The sequence below is a fragment of the Hippichthys cyanospilos genome, chromosome 12 (genome assembly GCF_059441005.1).
Source record: "Hippichthys cyanospilos isolate Australia breed blue-spotted pipefish chromosome 12, RoL_Hcya_1.0, whole genome shotgun sequence".
In the NCBI taxonomy this organism is placed as follows: Eukaryota; Metazoa; Chordata; class Actinopteri; order Syngnathiformes; family Syngnathidae; genus Hippichthys; species Hippichthys cyanospilos.
Genome location: NC_142380.1, coordinates 7,253,690 through 7,278,908, shown reverse-complemented (window position 1 = coordinate 7,278,908; position 25,219 = coordinate 7,253,690). Strand labels below are relative to the sequence as shown.

Sequence of the window (25,219 nt, the reverse complement as noted above, 5' to 3'; positions counted from 1 at the left end):
GACCAAAAACGAAACAAAAGCCCACTGATGAGGACACGGCGGGTTAATACAGGATGAAGAAACGATGGGGAAAGAGTCTTTTTATTTTCAAGAGGGCCATTTGTAAAACAAGGACTCGGATCCAGATTAGAGGGCAACAATGCCGCAATCCCTTATGTTCAATGCTGTAATACGCTGTGAAGAAGAGGATTTTGACTTTATTGTGAAGGAATGCATCCAGGCTGTCTCCTTCACTGTCTGCTTGCCTATTTAGGAAACACGCACCCCACCCCCGCCCCCGAGGCCAGGTGTAATCCCTGCACGGCGGAAGCAGCCGCCTTCAGCTTTATAATGGTTCAAGTATTTCCAGTGATACCACCGAGGGGGAAAATTCCCTCAATCCAGTCCAAAGCTGCCTGTGACTGTTGCTGCTTTTGGGTTGTCTGCTTCTTGGATTTCTCTGCTTCTTTGTCTTCTCCTGGTCCTTGGATTGGCTTCTATTGGATTCTCTTAATTGTCTCTAATGACTTAATTGCCACAACTATTCGCTTCATTAGCTCTATTGAGAATGAACAGAGGCAAGGAGGAGGCGCTAATTGGCACAGTTGATGATGGCGAATGTGTCAAATGAAATGATTTTGGACAGTTTAGATAGGGGTGCTCAATGCGCCGGTTGCGCTTGACTGATGGAAAACATTTCGCCCCCCCTCCACTTGCCACGCCGACCATGAGTAGGATTATTATCTATGAAAATTGTATAGGTATACCTAAAACTGTTTTTTTTTTAATATTGACACAAGGAAAAAGCAATATAAAAAAAAATCAACTAACTAATTTTTTACAGCATTTATACAGGTTAAAGGTTTGTTTAAGCCACCATATGTATATATATATATATATATATATATATATATATATATATATATATATATATATATATATATGGTGCTAAAAGCCAACCGGAGATCCACACGATCTAAAAATATATAGCAATATATAGCAGCTTTTACCAGTGATTTTACGGCGATTGCGGTCGATTGGTCAATCACAAAAGTGGTATTAGTAGATCGTATGACATCTTGAGTATTAAAAGTCAATTGCAGTAGTTAGGTCATGCTATGCCGTTCTAAAGATATCGTGTTTTTTGGGGGGGGGCTTGTGTTGTCAATGCTAGGTGATGTTTTGGAGCCGTGGTCCAGTTGGTAAAAGGGCTACGCTAGGGCTAGCGCTAACGCCGATTAGCATAGATTTGGGCACCCCTAGTATAAATGGGTTTTCAGGCTGGGGTAGTTAATCGGAAACGACAAAAAAAAAGCAGAGCAAGTCATTGGAGCAGTTTTTTCTTCAAATCCTTGTAAGCCATCAAATTTGAAAAAGTCATCCCCAGCTTATGGGCTGAGTGTACGTAGCGTGCGGCAGATATAGTGGCATTGTGGCTAAAGCAAGACAGATGTTTGAGAGGGAGTGAAGGGATTCTCTCCAGAGAGGAGCTTTACAACTGGATTGTCTCTCTGGCACTCCTTAAGGTCGCCCTAATTGAAGGAAAAGAAAGGAGGAGGGCCAAGACATAGGGCCACACCTGAGTTGAACGGCATGAGGAAGATTAGCTGGAGAATGTGGAGATTATCTTTGTGTGAGTCCAACACCTATTTTAAACATTGGAATCAGGGAGGAAATGGTGACAAAGTTTACGCAGAAAGGTGGTGCATGTACATTTTTTTCCTAAAACTACACAGCAACATCGTGTCTTCCATGCAGACCTTCATGTTTCGAAATGAGAGCCGCACCAACATATTTTCAACATTAAAACCAACGCACTTGTATTGTTAGAATACTGCACCAATACAACAGTACCACACCTGACCGCATTTATTAGACAGCACCCCCTGGTGGTGCATAAAATAGCAGTTCAAACTCAAAATCAATACTTCTTCTGTCTTTCTGTTTACCAGGAGATTGCTGCGGAAACACTGCACTAGACAATAAGCCACGGGGTTCAAAACATTAGAAAAAAGTAGTGGTTTATAGTCTAAAATTTACGGTAATGCCGTGGCAAGATGTAACATTTGTAATTTCAAAATAAGAAAAAATAAATAGGAACATGAACTGTATGCACACTGTCATTAGTGAAGCAATTTTCCAGCAGGCAAGCAAGAAATAAAACAGATGACGCTGCATAATCTATATGATGACATATTTGAATAAAACTTGCCTTGAAATGCAAAGTTTAAGCAATTAGCCCGCTTTAACGCTTTTTTTTTTCTCCAATATTGCTTCTTATGGGTTCAGGGGTACCTGGCTGAAAACAATATTTTATAGGTAGTACATCATTGAAAAAAGGTTGAGAACCCCTGCGCTTGTCTATCAAGGATGTACCACAACAATATTTGTCAACAGACCATTCAGGAAACTCCCGACTTTCCCAATAACCACTGCGGAGGTTTCTATGCAAGCTTCAAGCAATGGAGTATTAAAATATTAAAGAGGTATTCTCAATTTAAGTGGAAATGGTGACAGAAGAAAAATAATGTACTATTCCTTCAGAGAGGGGCATTGATTTACTTAACATTTTGAGAATTTCATTTCAATTGTGGAATATGATTTAAGCAGCATTATCCACTCATTTTATTTCTCCATTTCTGGGGATGGCCATTTTGTCACTTGCTGTCAACTGAAAATGACATCACAGTTGCTCAGGTACCAACCAATAGCGGCCCAGCTTACAATGGTCATATGACCAAACTCAAAAAAGAGGTGAGCGCTGATTGGTGGATGTCTAAAAAAAAACATTAGAAATATATAGAAACACATTATTACAAAATATGACTACAGAAAATGCTTAACCTGACTTCCTGTTTAAGTCCTAAGAGTATAAATGTAACTGAAGACTCATCTAGCGTGCGTTGGCCTTCTTTTGCTCTCTCAGCAAACTTGAAGCCTCCTCACCTTTCTCTTCCACCAAACTCTTGTTCCCTCGCCTTTTCTTTCACTGCATCTCCAAAAAATTTTTACGCAGCACATAGGTGGATTATAGCAGGGGCTTTTGTTTAGATAAAGCGAAGGATTAGGGAGAGATTTGCCCCCATAAAGTTGTGGGCTTGATGGGCCTTTTATCCCCGCATGTCCCTAAAGCTGTGTTGCCTCTGGATTAGGAGCGTACAATGGGGCCCCTTGTGCCCAGGGATGTGGGCCAGCCGGGGAAAAAGAGGAGCGAAAGAAAGGCCACTGAGGAATTGAGACAAGGGAGAAGAGAAGGACGAATGGAGGGAAAAGGGGGCGGGGCAACTATTAGAGCAAAGTGACAGCTTGAAAACTTTGAGATGAGGGATTTGTTGACGGGGATCCCGAGATCATATTAGGAGGATTCACAGCCTCTTTAAATCAATTCCTCCCATGCGCCTTCCCAAATCAAAGAAAGGTAAAAGGAGCGCAGTTGTAAATGTGAACGTGTGCTAAAAATGTGTCCAAGAGGCAGCTCAAGGCAAATTGCTTTGTTATTAAAAAAAAAGGGGTCCCTTGCAAGTAGCGCATTTTGAACTACATATCAAAATGATTAATTGCTGCGGGATGAACAGATGCTGAAATACCCTTGAATGGGGCCGCCGAGGCTGACTTTTGCAGGATTGCGCACCTAATGTATTCGGCATAGTTGCAGAAACATCATTAAGGCTATTAATTAGCTATTAGGGAGCATCATTCAATATACAGCAGCTCAGCGCTTTTTTTTCATCATGTGACATGAGAACCCATGTGGAGATTTTCTCCAAAATTCTTCAAAAGGAAAAAAAAAAGAAAACTTCCCCCTTCACACTGAAGAACCCAGAACCAACCCCCCACCACTAAAAAAAAAAAAGGGATGTCAGAAGCAGAAGCAGACATTTTGCTTGAAATATACATTTGGCAGCATCCCCTACAACAGTTATGGGAAATTTAAATGGGAAGTCAACTGAAAAAAAGGTATTATTGTATTATTTTGAGTAAAAAAAAACAATACTTTATTTATATACAGTACTGTGAATATTTAAGATCTTTGATGTGTTTTTAAAATCCATCTCATTACCTGAAAATGACATCGCAGTTGTGCGGAGCAACCAATCACGGCTCACTTATTTTCTGAGCAAGGTCATGTGACATTTACAAGCCGAGCCGGGATTGGCTGTTAGGCATGAGCAACTCCAAGTGGCAAAACGGTCCGCCCCTGGGATACATTAAAAACAAGTGGACTTAATTAATATTTCATAAACACAATATGAATCACAATGCCTTGTTTGTAATTGTGGGGGCACATAGAACATATTGTAAAGATTTGCTTTGCGGATGTATGGCAAAAAAACACAATTTTGAATATGGAAAAAAAATACACAAAAGTTTTATATAAATATGTATTTAAATAAATATAAATATAAAGGCCTACACATATAGATATTAGCCCTACCCATTTTGAGCAGTATTAGATGCAAATTAAATGCAACTAAGCCATGTATGCCATCTAGTGGTGAATGGTGATATTACAAAAAAAAGCCTTGGTCTAAGTTGGGTATACATTTTGCATAATTACACAATTGTTTTATCTTTTTTCTAAATTTTGTGAAGCAAGGGGGGGGGTTCTCCCCATTTACCCCTTTATTTCATGGGATTATTAATGTTAATCAGTGTTTTATTTTAAGATTTTGGGGCATTTGTTAATAAAAATAATAATAATAGAATAATAGAAACTGCCCTAACAATTTAGAAAAATAAAAAGACGTATTTGGCGTATCATCAACTGTTTAAAAATTGAGCTTTGAAGGACAATTTCATTTAGCGACATAGGACTTCATCGTGAATGACCCTCCCCCCCCCAAAAAAACATTCCGTAGCATTTCCTATGTTTTTTTTCAAGTTCACTTTTAAAAGACTGTTGTACTTAGCAGCATGAAATTTAGTAGTCATCATGAGTAAGGAAAAAAAAATTCTCCAAAAGAGACTGGAAAATTTGCAGGGGTAAGTGGATGCACCTTATAAAAAGTCAGCAAGTCATGCCATTCTGTTTGGAAACAACCTTTTCGGGGTTCGTAAATGAAGACTTGCAGCCTGCAACAGGCACGCAGGGACAATTCTGGGCGTTGGGGTCATTTTTTAAAGGAGTTTTTAACAGCTGGGCGTCAGCGTTGTATACCTTGCATTGATGAGTAGCTTGCAGGGGCAAAGGGAGCTGTTTGGGGGGGACATTTAAGCCCCTCCGAGCGAGGCGCTGGACAGGCAGCTCTCTCTCTCTCTCTCTCTCTCTCTCTCTCGCTCTCTCTCTAAGGAGCTTTGGCTGGAGAGGCGCTCTCAAGAAACTCTTTCTCGCTTTAATTGCTTTAGAGACGCTCCTTACAAAGAGACACTGGACAGATTTACCTCCCGTTTAAGTTCTTATTTCCATTGGTTCACAAGTTAATCCTCTTTCTCTCGCTCGCGCAGAGACGCAAGGGGGAGAGAGAGAGCGAGAGAGAGAGAGAGAGAGAGAGAGAGAGAGAGAAACGAAGAAGAGGACTGCAGATGTATTATTATTATACTGATATTTGATACTGATATTTGACTGGACGAAACATATTAAAAATCATCATATTTAAAAAACAAATAGAAAACACCATTCATTATACAAAATGGTAAGTAATAACCTTTTAGAAATTTAAGATTTTAAAGTTTTAACTTTCGAATTTTCAAGTTTTTAAGCCTTGTCACTGTGATAAGAAGAAAACAACAACGGAATATTTTATTTTGATAATTATTTATTTTCATTATTTAAGGATGAAAGAATTCATGAGAACGTCTTCTAAATATCAGTGTTAAATTTAGCAATGTTTAAACTACTGTAAGAAATAGCTCATTTTCTAAATATAATTTAAAAATGATTAGCTACTATTAAATCAGTCATTTCAAGCGACACCATGGACTGAGAGTAGGCTTAACAATTTGAAAAAAACATTAATTTTAAGTATCATTTTAAAATTATTCCACATGATGAGCAGCATTAGTGTAGCTCTAAGTATATATTCTATTGTAATCGTTAATGTTTTTATATTCACAATTTCAATTACAAATAAAAGTTTTCCAGTTACTCTATAATAAAATAATTAGGAAACATATTTCAATTTTATATATGCCCAAAAAGTATATACTAGCGAGTTTTTGTTTGCGTTTGTATAAATGAATAAATTATACACATGCTCAAGTGTCTTTGTGTGAATTAATGGTTTAAAAAAAAATAAATTCACTGTGCAGGCAAGATAATAGAGTTTTTTTCAAATAACTCTAATGAACTTTTAAAGCTGTTTTTAGGGCGGAAGAGCGAATAATGATGCTTATTCTTGCAACCTGTTGTGTCAAAAAGGGCCACGGATCAAACTGTCCCAAAACAAACGTGCAGCGCCTTTCCCATGCATGCAGAGAATCTCCCTGCAAGCAAATATGCGCGCTTATGCATTAAAAGGCTACTTTGCGCTGCCCTTAATTCCCCACCTAAACGGTTTTGCTCAGGGTGGAGAAATCTTCCCTCTCTCTCTCTCTCTCTTTTTTTTCCTCACAAAAAAAGAAAAAAGCCCCTTCAAGAAGAGAAGGGCATTATTGCCGTAATCCTCTTACCCGCAGTCATTTGAAGACAGGTTTTTTTTTTTTTTTGGAGGCCGGGGTGGCGTCTTGTCTTCCCCATCCTATCCCAAATCCTTCCAGGCCGGGAGGAGAGGCTCCTAGCGGCGCCCTGGCATCCATTAGTCAAAAAAAAAAAAAAAAAATCCCAAACGCAAACAAACCAGAGCTTGGCTCTCTCTCTCTCTCTCTCCGTCTTGTTCCATTTTACTCACAGGACATACAGGATAAAACATGCGAAAACTGAAATAACTCGTTTTATTATTTCTTTTTATATCATTATTGGTTTCCAGTAAGGGATCAAACACCCAACTGCCCTCCAATAAAAATAAAATATAAAAATAAACGGGTCATAGAAAGTAAAAGTCTGCGGGGACGATTAGCTGGCTGCTTCGTTTGATTGACGTCTCGAGCAGCCAATCGCGAGGCAAGACGAGGCGGCCCCAGACGCCGGGTCAATAAAAATCCCTCCTTCGAGGACGAGCCTCCGCAGACACTCGCGCACTCATCACTTGCACGCACGAGAATCAAGAGCGAAACACTCTGAATCGCCCAAGAAGGAAAACAACACTTCCGCTGCGCAGACTTGACACTACAAGGTAAGATTACTTTAGCACTTGAATTAAAATCCTAAAGCGGTTTGCTAAACTTCGACAAGTCTCTTTCTTGTTGTATTCGTTAAATTGCCGTAAAATACTGTTCACTACCGTTAAATTTAGGTTACGACAACGATATCCAAGTTCAGTCCCCCCTCCCGAAAATTACGTCACATTCCAGCAGATTTTCGATTGATTTGATGACGGTACACAAAAAAATGTTTTAAGATGTTTCCAACTACGTGACTTTCCAATTTAACCGCTTCGGGTTTTGGAACAGTTTTATTTACACATGTGACCCATTGTATTGGTTTAAAAACGTTTCACAAACACGAACCGTTACTTTCGGACAGTCAAGTGAAGAAATGACATGAAATTATGCTGAGAAGTTTACAATCGCAGTCAGGCAAAATTTTTAAGATACGTATCATAAGGCAAAGCCAATCTAGTCTAATAAAGAAAATAAACGACGTGGTTTAATCATTCCTATATAGCATACAAAGGAAATTAATTAATGCATCGTTAATAATTTCAAACATTTCACCCGGATACACTGTAAAACTGTTGGTCAAAATTAACGCGAATATAGTCCAAAAAAGAATGGCATAACTTTAGTTCAAAAATTTTGGACAAAACAATAACCTATCATGCGTTTCACTTTTGGGTTCTTAATCTTGACCCAATGTTTTAGACCAAATAAGGAATCAGGAAAAAATCAAAATGGTATTGTTTTGGCTTGAAATGTTTTTTTTTTGTTTTGTTTGTTTCATTGCCATATGACCTGACATTTTGGATTAAATATAAACAAGCCATAAAATGTAGTTAATTCATTTTTTAATATCCATTTGAGCCATTCTTACCCAACCTTTTTTTGAGTGACGTAAGTTAATTTATAACCACAAAAATAAATATTAATTCTAATAGGATCCAACCCAACTCATCTAAAGAAAAGCAAATACGACGAATGCTTGTCAAATTAAAACGAAAAGCTTTAAAACAACAGTTGTAATATAATATAGTTGAAACATACTATTCCTAATATCGAATATTAAATATTGCATTAGATAATCACCCTTTTGAAAATCCCATGATTTTCTTTTTTGTGTTTGATGTCGAATTTTAAAGTCTACTGTTTCACAAAAACGCGTGAAAACGCTGTTTTTTGTTTTTAAAGAAATGTTCAATCCAACCAGATACTGAGATATACTTATATTAACACATATTAAAATCGCCTTTTTGGGGAAACAAAAAAAAATGCTACATTTTTGCCAATTTCTCTTTGAAAAAAATCGATATGACAAATCTGAAAATGTTTTTCTTTGACTCCGCGTTGCAAATATAGTAATGGGAAGGGAATCGCCGGGGTCTTGGCCCCACGGAGCAGCTTGTCAGACCCCCGAGGGCCCTTGCAGCCATCCAATAGAATTTTTCCTCATTTAGCCGAACCAAAATCTCGCATGCACTGTACATGCCAATTTCCATAATGACGCTTTGCTAATCGAAGCATTGAACAGCCGGGACCCCACCCTCCCCCAATCCCACCCGTAGCGCCCAGTCGGCAACATTTTGCCGCCAATATGCGCAAGAGCCTGCACCCGAAAAATACTGAGTGAAAACCTGGGGTGATCTAGTTTGCAGACTGACGAGGACCACAGTCACCCCGAAAAGTAGACTTGGGAATTGTGGGCGAGCTTCCCGGTCTTGGCCGCGCACGTGTCAGCGTTGATGATAAATGGGGGGCCCGCCAGTCGAAACCTATTTGCACTTCCATTAGACGGGGGGCCAAATGGGGATCAACGTGCATATTTGGAGCCGCCGAGAAGCCATACGTCTCAGCCAAAACGTTGCCCGCGGGCCCGATGGGATAAGAGGCCGCCAGAGAGACGAAAAAAAAAAAATAAGGAGGAGGGGAGGGGGGCATTCAAGTCAAATACTTGAGGGACGAAAGTAAATGTTTAGCGAAGCACCTTCTGTCCAGGCGAATTAAACCGTTCTGCGCTGCCCCGCTCATCATCCATCACTTGCACATGCACTCACACGCTTACTACACACAGGTACAAGTTCCACGCCGGGAATAATAATAATAATAATAATAATAATAATAATAATAATAATAATAATAATAATAATAATAGTAATAATAATAATAATAATAATAAAAGCAGATATGACAGCTGGGTTACGGCAAAAAAGTGGAAATGTTGGACGTACTACCAAATGATAAACGACATATGAGCAATACCAAAACCTCAATTATACAAACATTAGATTATATCTCATAGCAGCAAAAAAAAAAGATGTACAGTATATAACAAAAAAAGCTTTTTAGACAAAAATATGAAGGATGCAAAGTGTATATAAAAATATAAAAATGGTATATTAAATATAAAATTTGTAAACATTATGGATGGAATTCCAACATTTACGTCGTAAATTCACACACGCTGCAAGTGGATGGAATTCCAACTATTACGTTGTAAATTCACACACGCTACACTTCAATTCAATTCATCAAGGGGTTGCGAGAAATAAAATAATCTGAATCCAGATTCATTTTTAAAGTTGGCTACAAACGTATGTGAATCTAGATCATTTTGTTGTGTACAACCCTTTGATGAAATACAACTGAATGAAGACAAACAACGTTTTCAGTGTGTAAATCCTCTTTTTTTTTTGCCTCTGATGTCACCAAAATAGTGTAATGGACCTCGGAGAGGTTCTCGTATATAATAAATAAGTAATCGTGTCCTCAAGCGGTCCATCTAGCATGTCATAGTCCGGCAGAATGTGATAATTTGGGCATGACCTTAAAAGGGCAAAAAAGCCTATTAAAATACAATAATCCACATCTACACTTTTTTTGTTGTTATTTCGCTACAGCTGGTTAAGCACCGTCATCCTAGTGTGTGAAAGCAAACATTTTCCGTAGGGATTTGGCTTCCGGGGGATCACTGAATTCATGAATAGGGCATCAGTTCCGGTTCATTATGGCGTCGAGCGGTAATTGCTCCCAATTAAAAGCCTTTTGTATAATTAATGGATTGAGCAGAGCGATAATTGGATGTTAATGGATAACGCCCATGCACATTAACGCCGGGGTGGCCCTCCAGCGTCTCACTTTGACTCTCCTCCATTTGCAGCATGCAGCACTACGGCGTCAACGGCTACTCGCTGCACGCCATGAACTCCCTGAGCGCCATGTACAACCTCCACCAGCAGGCGGCGCAACAGGCGCAGCACGCGCCCGACTACAGGCCCTCCGTGCACGCGCTCACTTTGGCCGAGAGACTTGCTGGTAACTCATGATTCATCCACAGCCCAATCAAATAAATAAACCAACATTTCTCCTGTCTCTACTGGTAATATGTTGGCGACCGCGCATGCTCAAACTGTCCGGGTTTTGTCTCCCAACGGCTGCGCATTTCAAGACATCATCCTGGAGGCCCGTTACGGCTCGCAGCACCGTAAGCAGCGGCGGAGCCGCACGGCCTTCACCGCTCAGCAGCTGGAGGCTCTGGAGAAGACCTTCCAGAAGACGCACTACCCGGACGTTGTCATGAGAGAGCGCCTGGCCATGTGCACCAACCTGCCCGAGGCCCGCGTCCAGGTAGGCGACAATGCATGTCCCTGGCATTGAATCGAGTATCTAATGTTGTTCTTAAAAACGTGAGAATACAGTATGTCTCTGGCAAACATGGAACATTTTTTTCTTTTTTGTGTTGGTCTTCAGGAGGCTCTAAAATAGGCTGGTACTGAATGAGTTAAAATAGTGATTCTGAAATGAAGGTACCGGAAGGCGAAATTTGAAAAGGAATCCAGCATGTATAAGAAATTGCAATTTAATGCTTTTTAATGCCATGACAGGTTTTCTTTTCAATTTCAGAGCAAATTAATTGTAACATAAAGTAAATCTTGTTAAATTGAATTACAGTGACTCCTTTCCAAGACAGTGTAAGTTTTATATGAATGTATATTATTATTAGGGACACAATTTCTGAGCAAAGTCAGGTTTAAAACAAATGATGCCACACAATGTATCATGTGGAGGGGTAAATATTTCACAATGGGTAAATAATTGACATTTACTGTTCCAATCGGAGGAGCGCCCCGAATTTTGTTGTATACCTGTGTACAATGACAATAAAGGAAATGCATTTTATTCTATTCATGATTGAGCAACACTACCTTAAAACGAGTCTGGTATCGGCCTGATACCGACGGTATGAGTACTAGCCCATCCCTAGATTTACCCGTAGCTCATATTTGATAGAACTCACCCAAGTCCAATTCCTGTTCGATCCCCTGTTCCAGGTTTGGTTCAAGAACCGGCGGGCCAAGTTCCGCAAGAAGCAGCGCAGCCTGCAGAAGGAGCAGCTGCACAAACAGAAGGAAACGGACGGCGAAGGAGGCGGCGACAAGGACGATGTCCCCGCCCCCTCCGCCACCGTCCTCCCGGACTCTCGCTTGCCCCCGTCCACCTCCGCTTCTCTGGACGCGGAAAATCCGGCGGCACGGACGCTCCCGCCGGACGTCGAGCTGAACGTCACGTCGGCCGAGCAGTCTGGCAGCGAGTCGGCGACGGAGGACAACGCCACGGATAAGGAGGACGAGAGTAAATGTCAGTCAGAGGAGATTCCCGCGCAGGGGATTCTCACACCCGGTGGCCTTTCGTCACCCTGCAGGAGACTCAGCCCGAAAGCAGGTGGGAAGATGTCTTTGTCCTACTTTAGAAGACCTTGTGAACCAAAACAATAGTCGCAAAATGGTGGGTGTAAAAATGGCGGAAAAATCCATTTTCCTCTTGATGTGGTCAGAAAGTGACAAGGGGCGGCCATGGCCACAATGTAACTCCGCCCCTTCTGAGACTCAAATTTAAAGCAAAGACTGCTAACTTTGTATTGCTCACTTGCGGATAGCGATGGGCCAATACCGACAGCAAGTATCTCAGTATCACGGCTATATATTGGGTCGACACCTGCATATTTAATTTCCTGTATACCATGAAATAAATCGAATTATTTTGTCGTATGAATCCTTGGCTGTGCATGCCACTCTCGCTAAGGTGCTGTGTAGCCTTTGTGCTTTATTGGGTAAATTTGGTATCAAAAGAAATATATCAGTATCAGCGATCACAAGAGTCGATTACTCGTACTGGTATCAGCGTTATAAAAAGTGGTATTGAACATTTCTAGCTGTGGGGATTCATAGTCTGCTGGTGTGGAGTGCCTCGTTTTTGAGCACGAATGGAAAAGGTGGATTAGCAAGGGGGAGGGGAGCTGAAAAATTCAAAATACATGATTATTATTTACCCCAGAGAGCTACTTTTTTGATACCGACCAATACAAAGGGCTACTAGTTTCTTATACAAATTGGTTCAAGGTACCTGTCATAATGTTATTGTGAATTAATGTTATATCCTTTTATGAGATGTTGATCATGAGTTCTCACAATAATGACAAAACAGCTGTAGTCAATGTGTAAATCATGCAATGTAAATGTAATATATGTATCAGATTCCCAGGAAATGAACATTTTCTGCAGAACAGGCCAGTGGGCTACTCATGCGATCTTTAGGGCTTAGCTGGTGCACTATTTTGGTGTGACCCCTGGTTTACTCCATATACAAGCATGTGGCATCAATAATAATTCAAATAGACATATTGCCCCATTTTGTGGTCAGATTTGTTATTTTTAAACCCTCTGATTGGATAAAAAACAATTTTTAGTATTTCCCACGGGTAGCTTCAAGATAAGTGGTGGGCCACAAATGGCCCATAATTTGTAGTTGAATGGACTTGGGGATGGCACCTCGGCAAAATTTGGTGACTAGGTCAAATAGAAATAAATAATTCGGAACCGATCTTCCCTGTGAACAGACTCACCTCTGGTCTCGCCATCCGTGACGCCGTCCTCGTCCAGCAGCGGGCTGGCCAGCGGCGGCGGCGGCGGCCCGCTTTCCCAGAACCACTCGTACTCGTCCTCCCCTCTGAGCCTGTTCCGCCTGCAGGAGCAGTTCCGCCAGCACATGGCGGCCACCAACAACCTGGTGCACTACCCCGCTTTCGACCTGGCCGCCCCCTCCTCGCTACCCTACCTGGGGATGAACGTCAACATGCCGGCGGCGCCGCTGGGCACGCTGCCGTGCCAGTCCTACTACCAGTCCCTGTCGCATCACGCCCAGCAGGTGTGGACCAGCCCGCTTCTGCAGGCCTCGGCCGCCGGCGGACTCGCCGGCCACAGCAGCAAGACCAGCAGCATCGAGAACCTGCGGCTGAGGGCCAAGCAGCACGCCGCCTCCTTGGGACTGGACGCCTTGTCCAACTGAGGGTTCCTTCCGCTCGCAAAATCCCTTCCGAGCAGGGGACAGGGACGGCGTACGCGTCTTAGTGAGGAGAAACCTTGAGGGGAAAAAGACAAGAAGTCATCACACAAAAGGGGAATGTTTCTACTCAAGGACATGGCTTTTTCAAGTCTGACGACGGTTAAGCAACCACAGGTGATGTTTACGAGAATGAATGTGAATAAATAAGGCACTTATGGAGGGATCCCAGCATGAAGATTGCAAGATAAACAGTACAAAGCCGCAGACATTATGCAGATTTTTTTTTTTTATAACCGCTCGTGGTATTTGTCCATTTTTTGGAGGGGAATAAAATACAATATGTTTATTTAAGAATTCCTAACACCCCCAATCCCAGTATGGATACAGTTGTATCAATAGATATGATGCTGCTGAACATTTTGATTGGCGAAAAAAAAAGAATAAATGACTTAGGTATTACACTCGAAAAGGAGAGCAAGTTTCGTGGAAAAAAAATACCAACCACATGTTGAATCCTTGCCAGAATTTATTGTACAGAGCAAACTTAATAATGAAAGTGTTCTTAGCTGACACGATACACACACGGACGGACACACAAAACACCCATGTGTGCCCACAAAATACATATAACATGCACAAAATAATAATATGTGGCCATGAAATATGTATTTCAAACAAAAAACGAATTTGTGTCCACAAAATGCATACCTACACACAAAATAATCATTTGTGGCCACAAAAATTGATTAACGTGAGCACCAAATAATAATTTGTTGCCACAAAATAGATACAACATGCACAAAATACTATTATGTGGCCAGGAACTATGTGTATAGTACAGCATATGAACAAAACTACAAAAAAAAAATTCTATGTGTATACAAAATACTCATTTGTCAACAAAATCCAAACCTGAGGCCACTAAACAGGTGTAAGATGAACGCAAAACACTAATTTATGCCAAATTATATGCATAACATGCAAGAAATATATGTAACAAACGTACAAAATACTAATTTGCGACTCAAAAAACTGTATACTTGCACACAAAATTCTCATTTGTTGACACAAACAATGTATTATTTGGACAAAACATATTTTGGCAAACAGTTGCCAAAAGACGCTCTTCATCGCGTCTAAGGGTCGGGACAGAAACGCTGTCAAATGACTGACATCTCTTCAAAATGAATTGATCCATCTTCAAAAATACAAAATATCGAGTCTCCTGTGGAAACACGCTGCTTTTTTATGCAACCCCCATTGGACTGTAAGCACTTTGTCCGGTAGTGTAAAGAAAGTCTCTAGGCGGGGGTCAAACAAACACACACACACACATTAGTTTAATATGAGAAACCTAAAATCTATCTTAATAATTGTAAAGTACTGTACTATGTTGTATAATAGATAATGACCTTCTTTAAGTCTTATTATCTGTAAGATTGTATTTCCGAATCCCAATCCTCCTTGACGGATGGATCAACTTAATGGTTCTGTTTTGGAATTGATGAGATGGAAGACAAATCGGACTGGACAGTGTTCTGCGATTGGTCGGCCTTCTGTTATCTGGGTTGTGTTTGCGTTGGGTTGCTCCACCGTCGCTGTTGGCCCCTTCGTCTTTGTCCGCAACTTGGTCCGGTCCAGTGCTGTGTGCTAGCTAGATTAGAAGTCATGTAAAGTGTGGGGGGGGGGGGGGACACATGTTTCCTTTCCAATTGCCAAACAATGTAAACTTTATCGTTGTTGTAAAATATCTACAAATAAAAAACTGCTTGAAGATGTTTATATTGGGAATTTGTCTAATGTTGAATTTGCTTCATTGTTATCAGTGTGATTCCATCAGTTAAAGGTTTCATCAAATTAATCATAAATTAAACCCATATAAACGAAGATGTTCCCAGTAAGTCAAAATGTTTTCATTTTTAAATGTGTATTACTATTATTACTAAAAAAAAATATATATATATATATATATATACAAAATGTTATTTATTTATTTATTTAAACAATTTAGTACATTTTTATTAATATCTTATTATATTATACATGTTATGAAATATCTATTTTTCTTTTTAAAACAAAATATTTCATCTATTTTATTTGATCTCATTATTAATTTGCAATTACTATATATTAATAATATATAATAATATATATTATGAATTACTGTAAATGTATTAACATTTTTAAAAGTTTTAATCAAATTTTTATGTGTAAATATATTATATATTTGTAATCTAATTTAATATTATATATACATTATAATTAATAATAAATGTAATTCTAAACATGTATAAACACATATATGTTTGGAAAAAAATATATATATGGTTTGCGGACGTTCAAAATGTTAAAAACATGTTTCGCTGTTTATGCACAGGTTTCTTCACAGGATTTCTTTTACAGTCGATATTTTAGACACAAAGATATTTTTGATCGAAAACTGCACTTCATATTCCTAATCAAGATACCATTCAAATTTAAGGAACATAAGGAAGTCAAGCAAAAGAGGCAAAAAAATTTCAAATTACAATTACAAAATCTTCCGACAGAGCAGAAGCAGCACCCCTAAAAAAGCAATTTGGCAAATCAAAAAGTGGTTTGAAAAAAAGGAGCCATAAGCCGTCCCCAATGAATAAGCAGGCCATTATCCTGAAGAATGACGGCCTGGGGCGCTGATTATGCTGCTATTATATCTTTAACAGCATGCTTTGTCAAAATGCACACACCCCACTTCGCTGTTAGCCACACACACACACACAAAGGGGGAAAAAAAAAAAAAAGGAAAAGCACCCTTGCTGCCCTTCCAGCAAAAAACAACTTCTGCTGTGTAAATAACAATGCTCGGAGCAATTTCTGATGCGCTCGTGAATTACGCAAAAAAATCACACACACACAAAAAGATAATGATCTGACCAGATTAGTAGCATTAATGGGAGTACAACACATCACCCTGACCTTGTTGTGTTTCATTACATCATATACACCAAAAAGTGTGTGTGTGTGTGTGTGTGTGTGTGTGTTGTCCTCCAAGGGTGTCCTGATTGCGCCTCTGTTAGCATCCCAACGTACATGTCCTTGTTATCCACAGCCTGTCCAGGTACGCGCCGTCATTTTGCTCCCTGGAGGCCCAAGGCCACTTAACACAACGCTTCAGTCCTCAATGTTCTCTCCGCGTCCTAACACACACGCACGGAAGCGCGCACGCATGCACGCACGCACGCCCGGGGGCTGAACAGGGATTGCTAGATTGTACCGCTGCAGGGTCAAGTGCCCTTGATGCTGGATCAGGCCGCTTGCATCAACACCAAAGCCGCATACGCTCGCTGGCCACTTCATTAGGTACACCTGCACTGGATTCCGCCATGAAACCATAAACTTGTGAAATTATGTTTTTTTTTTCGCTTACATTCACTTTCATGTATGTTCGAGAGTCTCTGGTGACATTTCTTCGTTTAAGCATGCGCGAGTTTTTTTCCCCGGGCATTTTCCGTAGCCCACAGTGGGAAAAGTTGAAGAAGACTTGTTTCCCTCCCTCCCCATTTTGATTTCATTATCTCTGACCACCTTAAAGTTCTGTATTCCAGGACTAGGGGTAGGCTATACCACGGATCCATGGAATGGTTTGTCGAACTTGTCCATACAGGATGCGGACATCTACATTATGGGCTCAGCGAATTTCTGTTGTATCGACAAATTGGCCGAAGTAGAGTAGAGGCAGCATGTCTTTCTTGAAGACGTCGGGCGAGTGATCAACGCTCAGACTCTTCAAGTGACCTCAACCGCAAACTGGATGCCGTTCTTGAATCCTCTGAGCAGAACGGTTGCCATCATGGAGAAGTTGGAGGCTCCCATTGATTGATTTATTGTTAATTTGGCTAATTGAAGCCCATTCGTACACTCGTGTTACGGACTCAAGGTTGATCACAATTTATCGGCCTGCTTCCTAAACAACTGCCATCTGGACTCTCTCCCTCTGGAGGACAATAAGTTCTTGAGAAACAGCAATCTTTCCTCTCTCTCTCATCAGGTGACGGTTGGTTGGACTGGACTGGACTGGTATCTCAAGGTCCATCTTACATACACGCACATTGACAGGCTTCAAAACATACATATCCCTACCTTCAGCGTTCTCGCTGGTCCTAATCTCCAGCGTTGGATCTATTACTAGCTGCTACCAACCAACCGCATCATGGGCCCCCTTCCCCCGTCGTCCCTCCCTCGGCCATCCACATGCATGTGTTTTTTCCTAGACTTTAACCATGCCCTTCATTTGGGGCATGACCGAAGATTCATTCTTTTTTTCCTCTTCTCCCTTTCCTCTTGTAACATGTTTTTCCAGCTGTTTGCAGAGCACGTGACGAATTCCGTCCAGCCTTCCCATCTGTCTTCCCGTCAGTCAATCAATTGTGTTGAATGTTTCTTGGACGGTTCAAGCTCCACAAGTCAAAATTTCATTGCCTTGTACTTGCAGGTGTAATGATAATAAAATCTGTCTAGTGCTCCGACTCAATGGCTCTGCCTGTTCCCTCTCTTTTGGTTCCCTTCAAGGTTTTAAGCAAAGTGTAAGCGTAAGAACGCCCGGCCGATTGAGAAGGTGACAAGGTCTGCCAGAAAATGATCCTAATCCTCTTGCCGGCATTCTTTCAGCCCGGTGGCACGGCCATTTGGCAGCATATTATCTGAGCTGTCAAGCCCCGGGAAATCCCTCTAATAGTGCGCAGTGACCAGATACACATCAAAAGCTCCGCTGGAAAGTTGCCGCCTGCAGGAACTTCAAATACGCGGCGCAACGCCAACTACGTGACTATGTTCTGGAACCTTTTCTGGGAATGATAGTCCAAGAGCAACAGGTGGCTGAAGTGCATCCCGGCCCTGCTTCCATTAGTTCCACCTCATCTTCTACTCTCTTATTGTCCATTTTTTTCCAGCCTTTAAACACCCTGACTGCCATCTCGCCCCTCCTGGGGTAATCTTCTTAAGAGAGAAGAAAACCTCCATTCTGCCACTGGCTAATCTGGATTCAGCCTAAATTTACGCTTGCATTTCTAATGTGGTCCTCCGAAAAGACGGGTGCTCCAAATAAAGTTTGTAGTGACAACGGGGGGATTTTTGGAGGGGGTAAAAGGGCACAAGCAGAGGTGGGCAGTTTATCTGTACTAAAGCCCTCTCCAACTGTCCGCGCCGTATGATGAAAACATTTTAACCCCTCCGTGTCAATTTCGACCCAATTTGGGCCTTTGATCTTGCTACATTCAACAAAAAAAAATCAAAACACTAGGAGGCTAAAAACGGCTTCAGATCGTCAAAACAGAAAGACGTCTTCCGTCCTGAATGCTAACAAATGTGATTTTACCCAAGAGGTAACGTCCGACTAAGACCAAATTCCTGAGCTATCTTTTAACTGCCTTATACTTGGGAAATTTATAGATGTTCTTACCACACAGCAAACAAAAATAAACACACCCTGGAATAATTAGTGTTAGACCTTAAGTATGCGGCAGCTACAGTTGAGATAAAAAAAAAAAAAAGCATTGAGAAGCATTATGTCCTCTGAGATAAGATGAGCTACCATAAGATGGCTGACAATTCAATGGTTGCGCTACGTTTTATGATTTCATAAACCGAAATGCATACTGTACAGAATCTTGTTCAACACAATCATTGTACAGGCCTTAAATCAAAAGCAATGTTCAGAATGAAGTATTAAAGGGATCGTGTTAATTAGCTTTTTAAATATGATTTGAATGAATAAAGCGCTTGCAAATTTTAACATTTTGATTGTCATTTTTTTTAAATCGATTTATCATTACAGCGTGAGCCTATGCATGTTTTGCATTTTTATTGACAAAAAGACAGCGTGTAAATTTCGCCTGCAGACCTGCATGAAACAAGCTTAAAACTCTAATATTAGTCTTTTTGAATGTGCAGCATGTCTGTCTACAGCAGGCTTATGCACAGCGCCTCATTGGCCAATTCAATAAAGTCCAGACAGGCAAAATGGAGCGCTGCTAAGTGATCTCGAACGCTCTATCGTCTCCTGAGTGTTAAAACATGTAAATTTATGGAAGGGGCTCATAGGAAAGACATATTTACAATACGTTTAGGTAATCACAAACGATGTGAAAAGGCACTCAGGGCCCCGCTCTCGAACGCAGTCAATACAAAAAGACTTTTTTTATGTGTCATTAATTCCCTCCGCATTCTCCGATACATCCCCCTTGTACTGCAATAAGACAGTAATCACTCACAATCGCTCAGATAATTATCTGCACTCATCTGTGGAATAAAAAAGCGGGAAGGGGGGTGCATCCCATTTTTAGCTGTGTGCCTCTTTAATGTTCATCTGGGACAAGCGTGGCCGTCCAATGTGAATGCCAGTCAGCTGAGTGCCGGGAGCAGCTTAATGATACCAGTCGCTGGTTACACACACACACACACGCGCGCGCCGACACACACCTTTTTCATGCTACATTGGCTGGCCGGGCCGCGAGAACATAAAGGGTCATCTGTGGTACGATGGGACTCGCATTAGGGAACAGCGATTGGGCCGTGTCAATGCGAATGAGAGACGATGCCGTCGGGCTGCGCAGATTGAGACGCGATCGTTATGACTTGCCGCGTTATCGGCCGATATCAAAGCTGATGGATGGGAAGACGTAAAGCTGGGCAATAAATAGAAAAAAATGAATGTCATTTTAAAAATAAAAAATTCGTTTTTTTTATATCATTTATATCGACTGTAAATCAATTAAACTGCTCAAATAGGGTCTGAATTATCGTAAACTATAATACAGTAAATTGAGATCATCCAATTCATCTTCATTTCAAATTTTTAAAAACTGGAAATCATGATTTTGAAGCAGTTTCAGAATGCTGGACGTGTGCGTTACATGTTTAAAATAACTACTTCATTGTTGCATTTAAAGGGCTAGTCATCTTATTTAACCATTTTTAGAAGTAAAAGGTTGATATTTTGTCTGTAAACAACTTGAAATTATTTGGAAAAAATGCAAAGAATTACTTGGAATTGAATGTCAAGACAAATAAAAAAACGTAAAACGACGTCTTGAAATAGAAAGACTTTATATGCAAACAAAAGTAGTTTTCATGAACAATTACTTCCACGTGCACATTTTTTTCCTCTGGCTATCAGCTGAAAATGACATCACGTGATGAAGATGAATATTTTTGTATGTATATTTTCCACAAGATTTAAAAAGAAAAATCAAACCTTTAAATAAATGTTTACTGGGTTTATTTCTTTCATTTAAGTCAATTAAAATTCTAATGTCCCGATTTATGACTTCCTGAAGTATAACTATCGACAGATCAATAGCGGCCTCTAGCGGACAAATAATACATTATTATTGAGTTAGTGTTTCCATCCCTTACTGAAAATGAAATCCATATTTTTTTTTTTACCTGGAAGAAAACCGGAATGCTTGATTTGATTTGTATATGAATAATTTATGTGCTCTCAAAAAACAGTTGGAATAGTAATAGTAATAATAATAGTGAAATAATAATAGTAGTGAAATAATAGATTAAAAGAAAGACCTAATAGTTGTGTTAATTTTATGCAATTTTGTCTTGTATGCAACAGAGAATGGGGAATTTTGTCAAACACCACCTAAAAAATGGGGTCGTTTTAAATAAAACAACTCAAATTCACCCAAATATCAGCTTATTTTCGCCCTAACTATTTTTTAAGGACAAAATTTGACTTCAAGTAGCATCTAAAAGATACTACTTAACCCTCTAAGTTCCATCATATTGACAAACATTGAAATTCAGAAACATATGAGGTGTGCTCATCAAAAATGAGGCAAAACATTTGATTTTTCAGAAAGTTTATTTCTTATTGTAAGCCACACATATGCAGACATTAACACTGCACTTGTGTCATATAAAGAAGTTATCAACGATTCACGAAATAAATATTCCATACAAGGTCAATAAAAACAAACAAAAAAAATCTTTATAAGCCAAATATTCCCTAACCTGACTTAAAACCGAGTGCTGTGCCATACATGTCTGATTTATTGAGCTCTGATGTATTTTATTCAGAAACTCCAGAAAATGTATCACTTAATCTGTTTTTACGTCTGGCTCAACTGCCTGACTATTGGGTCACAAATGACAACGACCATTCGCGTAAAACCTCAAATGAAGGCATCCAAAGTTTGGCTTTATGTTGTTTCATGTTCCAACCCATTGGCTCTTAATTTGAAAACAAGTATGAATTTGCTGATACTTGCAGAAATCTTGTTAAGTCTTTTTTTTGTTTTTGATCACGTAATCCCAATCTAGGTGAGCCTCTTTAGCTTGCACATATAAATGGGTCCAAAGTTAGCAGCTAAATGCGGGACGACCATCTCGCCCAGATGAAGGTCGGAAGCGAAGTGAAAGGTATTCCTGAACGTGTGTGCGAGTGGCCGCAGGTCAACAACCTAGAGACGTCCATTCCATTTTAGAAAGGAGAAACACATGTCAAGCCCAAAGAGGACCCCCCCCCCCCCCCCCCCCCCAAACCGAAGTTTGTTGACCTCTACGCTTCTGTGAGTGTGTGAGTGACGCTTCCTACTGACCTGAAGCTTGATGCCATGATTCTCCTGTGCCAAATGGATGGCTTGTTCCACCACGCCAATATTCTGCATGTGAGAAAGCGTGCAGGTGGAGTAGACGATCTCACCGCCTGGACGTGCTGCCACCACTCCCGCCCTGCAAATTGACACGTTAGTCTTTTTTTTTTTTTTTCATTCAATAAATTAAACGTGTCGTGATCATACAGAATTTGGCATTTTATACAAAATCTGCCAACTCCTATGAACATACTTTTTCAAGAATGAGTCTTTTTCATGAAAAAACTGTCATGTGCTCACAGTAGCAGTTGAAGCTGAAGCTGCGGCAAGCGACGCCTTTCGCTCGTTCTGCTCTTACTGAATATATTGTTGTCGTCCTCCATGACCGAGTGGCGGTCAGTGGTACAGGGGACATCAACAAGGACCTAAAAGAAACACAGGGTTTTAACCAATAAAAACAAATCCACTTCAGACCGCACATGCCACATAATACTTTGATACAGTTGACGAGAATGACTGTTGGAAAGGTTAGTTGAAAAGGGGTTAAAAATATTGCATTGCTTTTCAAACGGTTTAAGAAAAGCGGACTTTTCTACCAAAATGGACTGATATATCAGTGGCTGCGATAACGGATGCTTACATGTATGTTAATTCTATTTGAATACATTTTCTTGTGACATTTGTAAATATTTGTTGTTGGTTTCAACGTTTTTTTGTATTGCGAGTCCCTGGGACCCAACAGTTTTTGGAGGTAAAATGAACATTGGGTATATGCAACGCTGACTTTTGAAAAATATGTCTTGGGGCAAAAAAAAAAAAAGTTAATCGCTGTAGGACCTCTGATGCGAGAAAAGAGCCTTACCCTGTCAAAAGTGTTTTGTTCTACTTCTGCCCATGCGGTGCCATCGAAGGAAGTGATGCGTAGCTTCTCACTGCTCAAAAGCTCTTTGGGCACATAGCTGTGGAGCACTTTTTTCAATCGAAACGTCCGGGAGACAGAAGAGTCATTCAAACACAAAAAACCTGTAATGGACAATAAATAAATAAAATAAAATAAAATAGAATTTTAAATTGCCTTAATTTTTCCTGCAATTTTTAAGGAAAATGATATATTGACATACGTCTTTCTTAAAATGTTTAATCGTATAAAAACGAATAACCTGATCATTTGGAGGCCGCAAACGACTAACAAATTATCCAAAACAACAAGCAATAATTTTGTAATGGCGAGTTAACGATTTGTTGTTTGAACAGTGAATTTACTTAACACTAGAGGGCGCACAAGTGCCACCCATTTTGGACTAACTGATTTGAAGCCACTTCTTGCTCCTATGATCTCATTCTCAACAAGACGTGAAAAAACAACCTATGCTTAAGTTTAAGGACGGTTTTAATTACTACTTTGTTTTTCTTTTTTTACTCCCAGGATAAATAAATGACATTATATGGAGAAGCCAAATAATAGAAAGGCAACATGGAAAACATCTCAGACAGTGGAAATCCTTGTAAAAACAGTTTAATGAATCTGATATCATTTTTCTCACCTATGGCCTGGGTCTGCAGCAAAGCCAGCGCTTTTCCCCCTGGGGCAGCACAGAGGTCGAGCAGGTTGTGTTCCTCGCCAACATCTAGCGCCAGGCAAGGCAACACTGACGCCGCATCCATCAAGTAGTAGCCCAACAACCCAGATGAGTCTGGTCTTAAAGGAGCAAAACAAAGTTACGACCACGCAAATTGGTTAAAGGTCTTTTGATGCCTGCGCGCTAATCGCACCTAGCTGGTTTGAAACGTGTGATATCGCCTCTTGGAAATACTAAACACTTGATGTTAGGGCTGAGGCGCTGGAGTGATACATTTTGCTGACCAATAACATCAAGTTTCTCCTCGGAGGGAAAAGTCTTTTCACTGAATTCCACTTCTGGGCTTTGTTCCAAGCATGCAAGTTCTGCAGCTATAATAAAACAGACCAAATCACTCAAAATGAAAACATTCCATTGTGAGAACATAAATTGCGATATGTCACACTAACCTTTTCCGTCTGTGACAAAGTCTCTGCATCCTTGGGATTCAAGATCTTTCGCAAAATCCTCATTGCAGAAATTGTTAAGCAGAGCTCCATATTTTCTTTCCGAGAGCAGGGCGATTCGAATGGATGGCCAGAGCTGCCCCAGCTGACTGCCGTAGGTGGCATCAAAATGCTGCAGGGCTAAAGTGGTAGGAGGATACTTGGGACGAGTAGCAGCCTGTTAAAAAAAATAAAATAAAAAGTCTAAACTGCTTTAAAATACAATAAACTCTCAGAAATTAGCACTTAATTAATCTATATTGTTATATTCTGTTATATCCTGTTGTACATAAGAACTGCTAGGCACTTCCGGTTAGACGCTAACTGCATTTTGTTGCCTTGTACCTGTGACTTGTGCAATAACAATAAAGTTGAATCTAATCTATCTAGATCCCGCACTTGCTTTTACACTGAGCAGCATTTGAATTGAGCATGCTATCATTTTAAATATTGCCTTTTTTCACAGCCAGTTGTGCTTTGATCAAGGATGCTCCAAGAGTTCATGTAAAAAAAAAAATGCACGTAAAACCTTTGCTGATATCGTATTGGATCGATATCAGACAGTATTTTCAGCTGCAGTGCTGGCATGTTATCGGAAGCATAAAAAGTTGTAAGTTACATGGCGGTAAATGAGCTTTCAGTGGTGTACAACTTGAAAATATTTCTTCATCTGTCTGCGTTCGACAAGTAAGCCATGAAATTTGTGAATAAACTGAGATGTGAGATATGTGTAATGATGAGAAATGTCACGTGACCTATTTATATTTCTTTACGTGGAGGAGTTTGTTGTCAAATTTCAGTTCATTGCAGTTAAACAGTATTTTATACATACCCATTTTTCTTTTACGCGATGTCGTCTGGGCGTTAAAGATCTTAGCGCTCTGATTTTGCGCATTAAAAGTCTTGCATCCAAGCGCAGCGCCATTTTTTCGGGTGCGTTGATTTTATCTGTCCGACATTGCCTTGGTATAGCTAACTAACGTTCCGGGAACCTAACATCACCCCGGTATTGCAATTGGCTCATCGCAACATCAGTCAATAAGTCTTGACCAATGAGGGAGTG

The 25,219-nt window shown here is 40.2% G+C and overlaps 2 protein-coding genes across 3 annotated transcripts; one reads left to right on the top strand and one right to left on the bottom strand.

Moving 5' to 3' along the window:
• The first annotated feature begins 7,095 nt into the window (after positions 1–7,095).
• Positions 7,096–15,183, top strand: dmbx1a (diencephalon/mesencephalon homeobox 1a). The gene is made up of 5 exons (XM_088428708.1): positions 7,096–7,190; positions 10,328–10,482; positions 10,616–10,794; positions 11,499–11,889; positions 13,064–15,183. The coding sequence occupies exons 2-5, from the start codon at positions 10,329–10,331 to the stop codon at positions 13,510–13,512; spliced, it is 1,173 nt and encodes a 390-aa protein (XP_088284834.1). The 5' UTR covers positions 7,096–7,190; position 10,328; the 3' UTR covers positions 13,513–15,183.
• On the bottom strand, positions 13,430–25,114 carry nsun4 (NOP2/Sun RNA methyltransferase 4). Of its 2 annotated transcripts, none has more exons than XM_088428707.1 (8): positions 24,989–25,114; positions 24,121–24,334; positions 23,865–24,042; positions 23,636–23,790; positions 22,954–23,114; positions 22,392–22,516; positions 22,098–22,230; positions 13,430–13,585 (listed from the first exon to the last, which is right to left on the bottom strand). In XM_088428707.1, exons 1-8 carry the CDS (start codon positions 25,079–25,081, stop codon positions 13,571–13,573), a joined length of 1,074 nt encoding a protein of 357 aa, XP_088284833.1. In that variant the 5' UTR covers positions 25,082–25,114; the 3' UTR covers positions 13,430–13,570. The 2 variants fall into 2 exon arrangements, with proteins under 2 accessions (XP_088284833.1, XP_088284832.1); XM_088428706.1 differs by lacking the exon at positions 13,430–13,585 and adding an exon at positions 21,376–21,959.
• Between the last annotated feature and the right edge of the window lie 105 nt (positions 25,115–25,219).

What these genes read in the sequence shown, in the direction of transcription:
- dmbx1a (XM_088428708.1), top strand. Translation starts at nt 10,329, where the DNA reads ATGCAGCACTACGGCGTCAACGGCTACTCGCTGCACGCCATGAACTCC. An exon ending in TTTGGCCGAGAGACTTGCTG is followed by an intron (nt 10,483 to 10,615) that starts GTAACTCATGAT and finishes GCGCATTTCAAG; the next exon opens with ACATCATCCTGGAGGCCCGT. An exon ending in TGCCCGAGGCCCGCGTCCAG is followed by an intron (nt 10,795 to 11,498) that starts GTAGGCGACAAT and finishes CCCCTGTTCCAG; the next exon opens with GTTTGGTTCAAGAACCGGCG.
- nsun4 (XM_088428706.1), bottom strand. Translation starts at nt 25,081, where the DNA reads ATGGCGCTGCGCTTGGATGCAAGACTTTTAATGCGCAAAATCAGAGCG. An exon ending in ATCGCGTAAAAGAAAAATGG is followed by an intron (nt 24,335 to 24,988) that starts GTATGTATAAAA and finishes TTTTTTTAACAG; the next exon opens with GCTGCTACTCGTCCCAAGTA. An exon ending in CTTTGTCACAGACGGAAAAG is followed by an intron (nt 24,043 to 24,120) that starts GTTAGTGTGACA and finishes GTTTTATTATAG; the next exon opens with CTGCAGAACTTGCATGCTTG.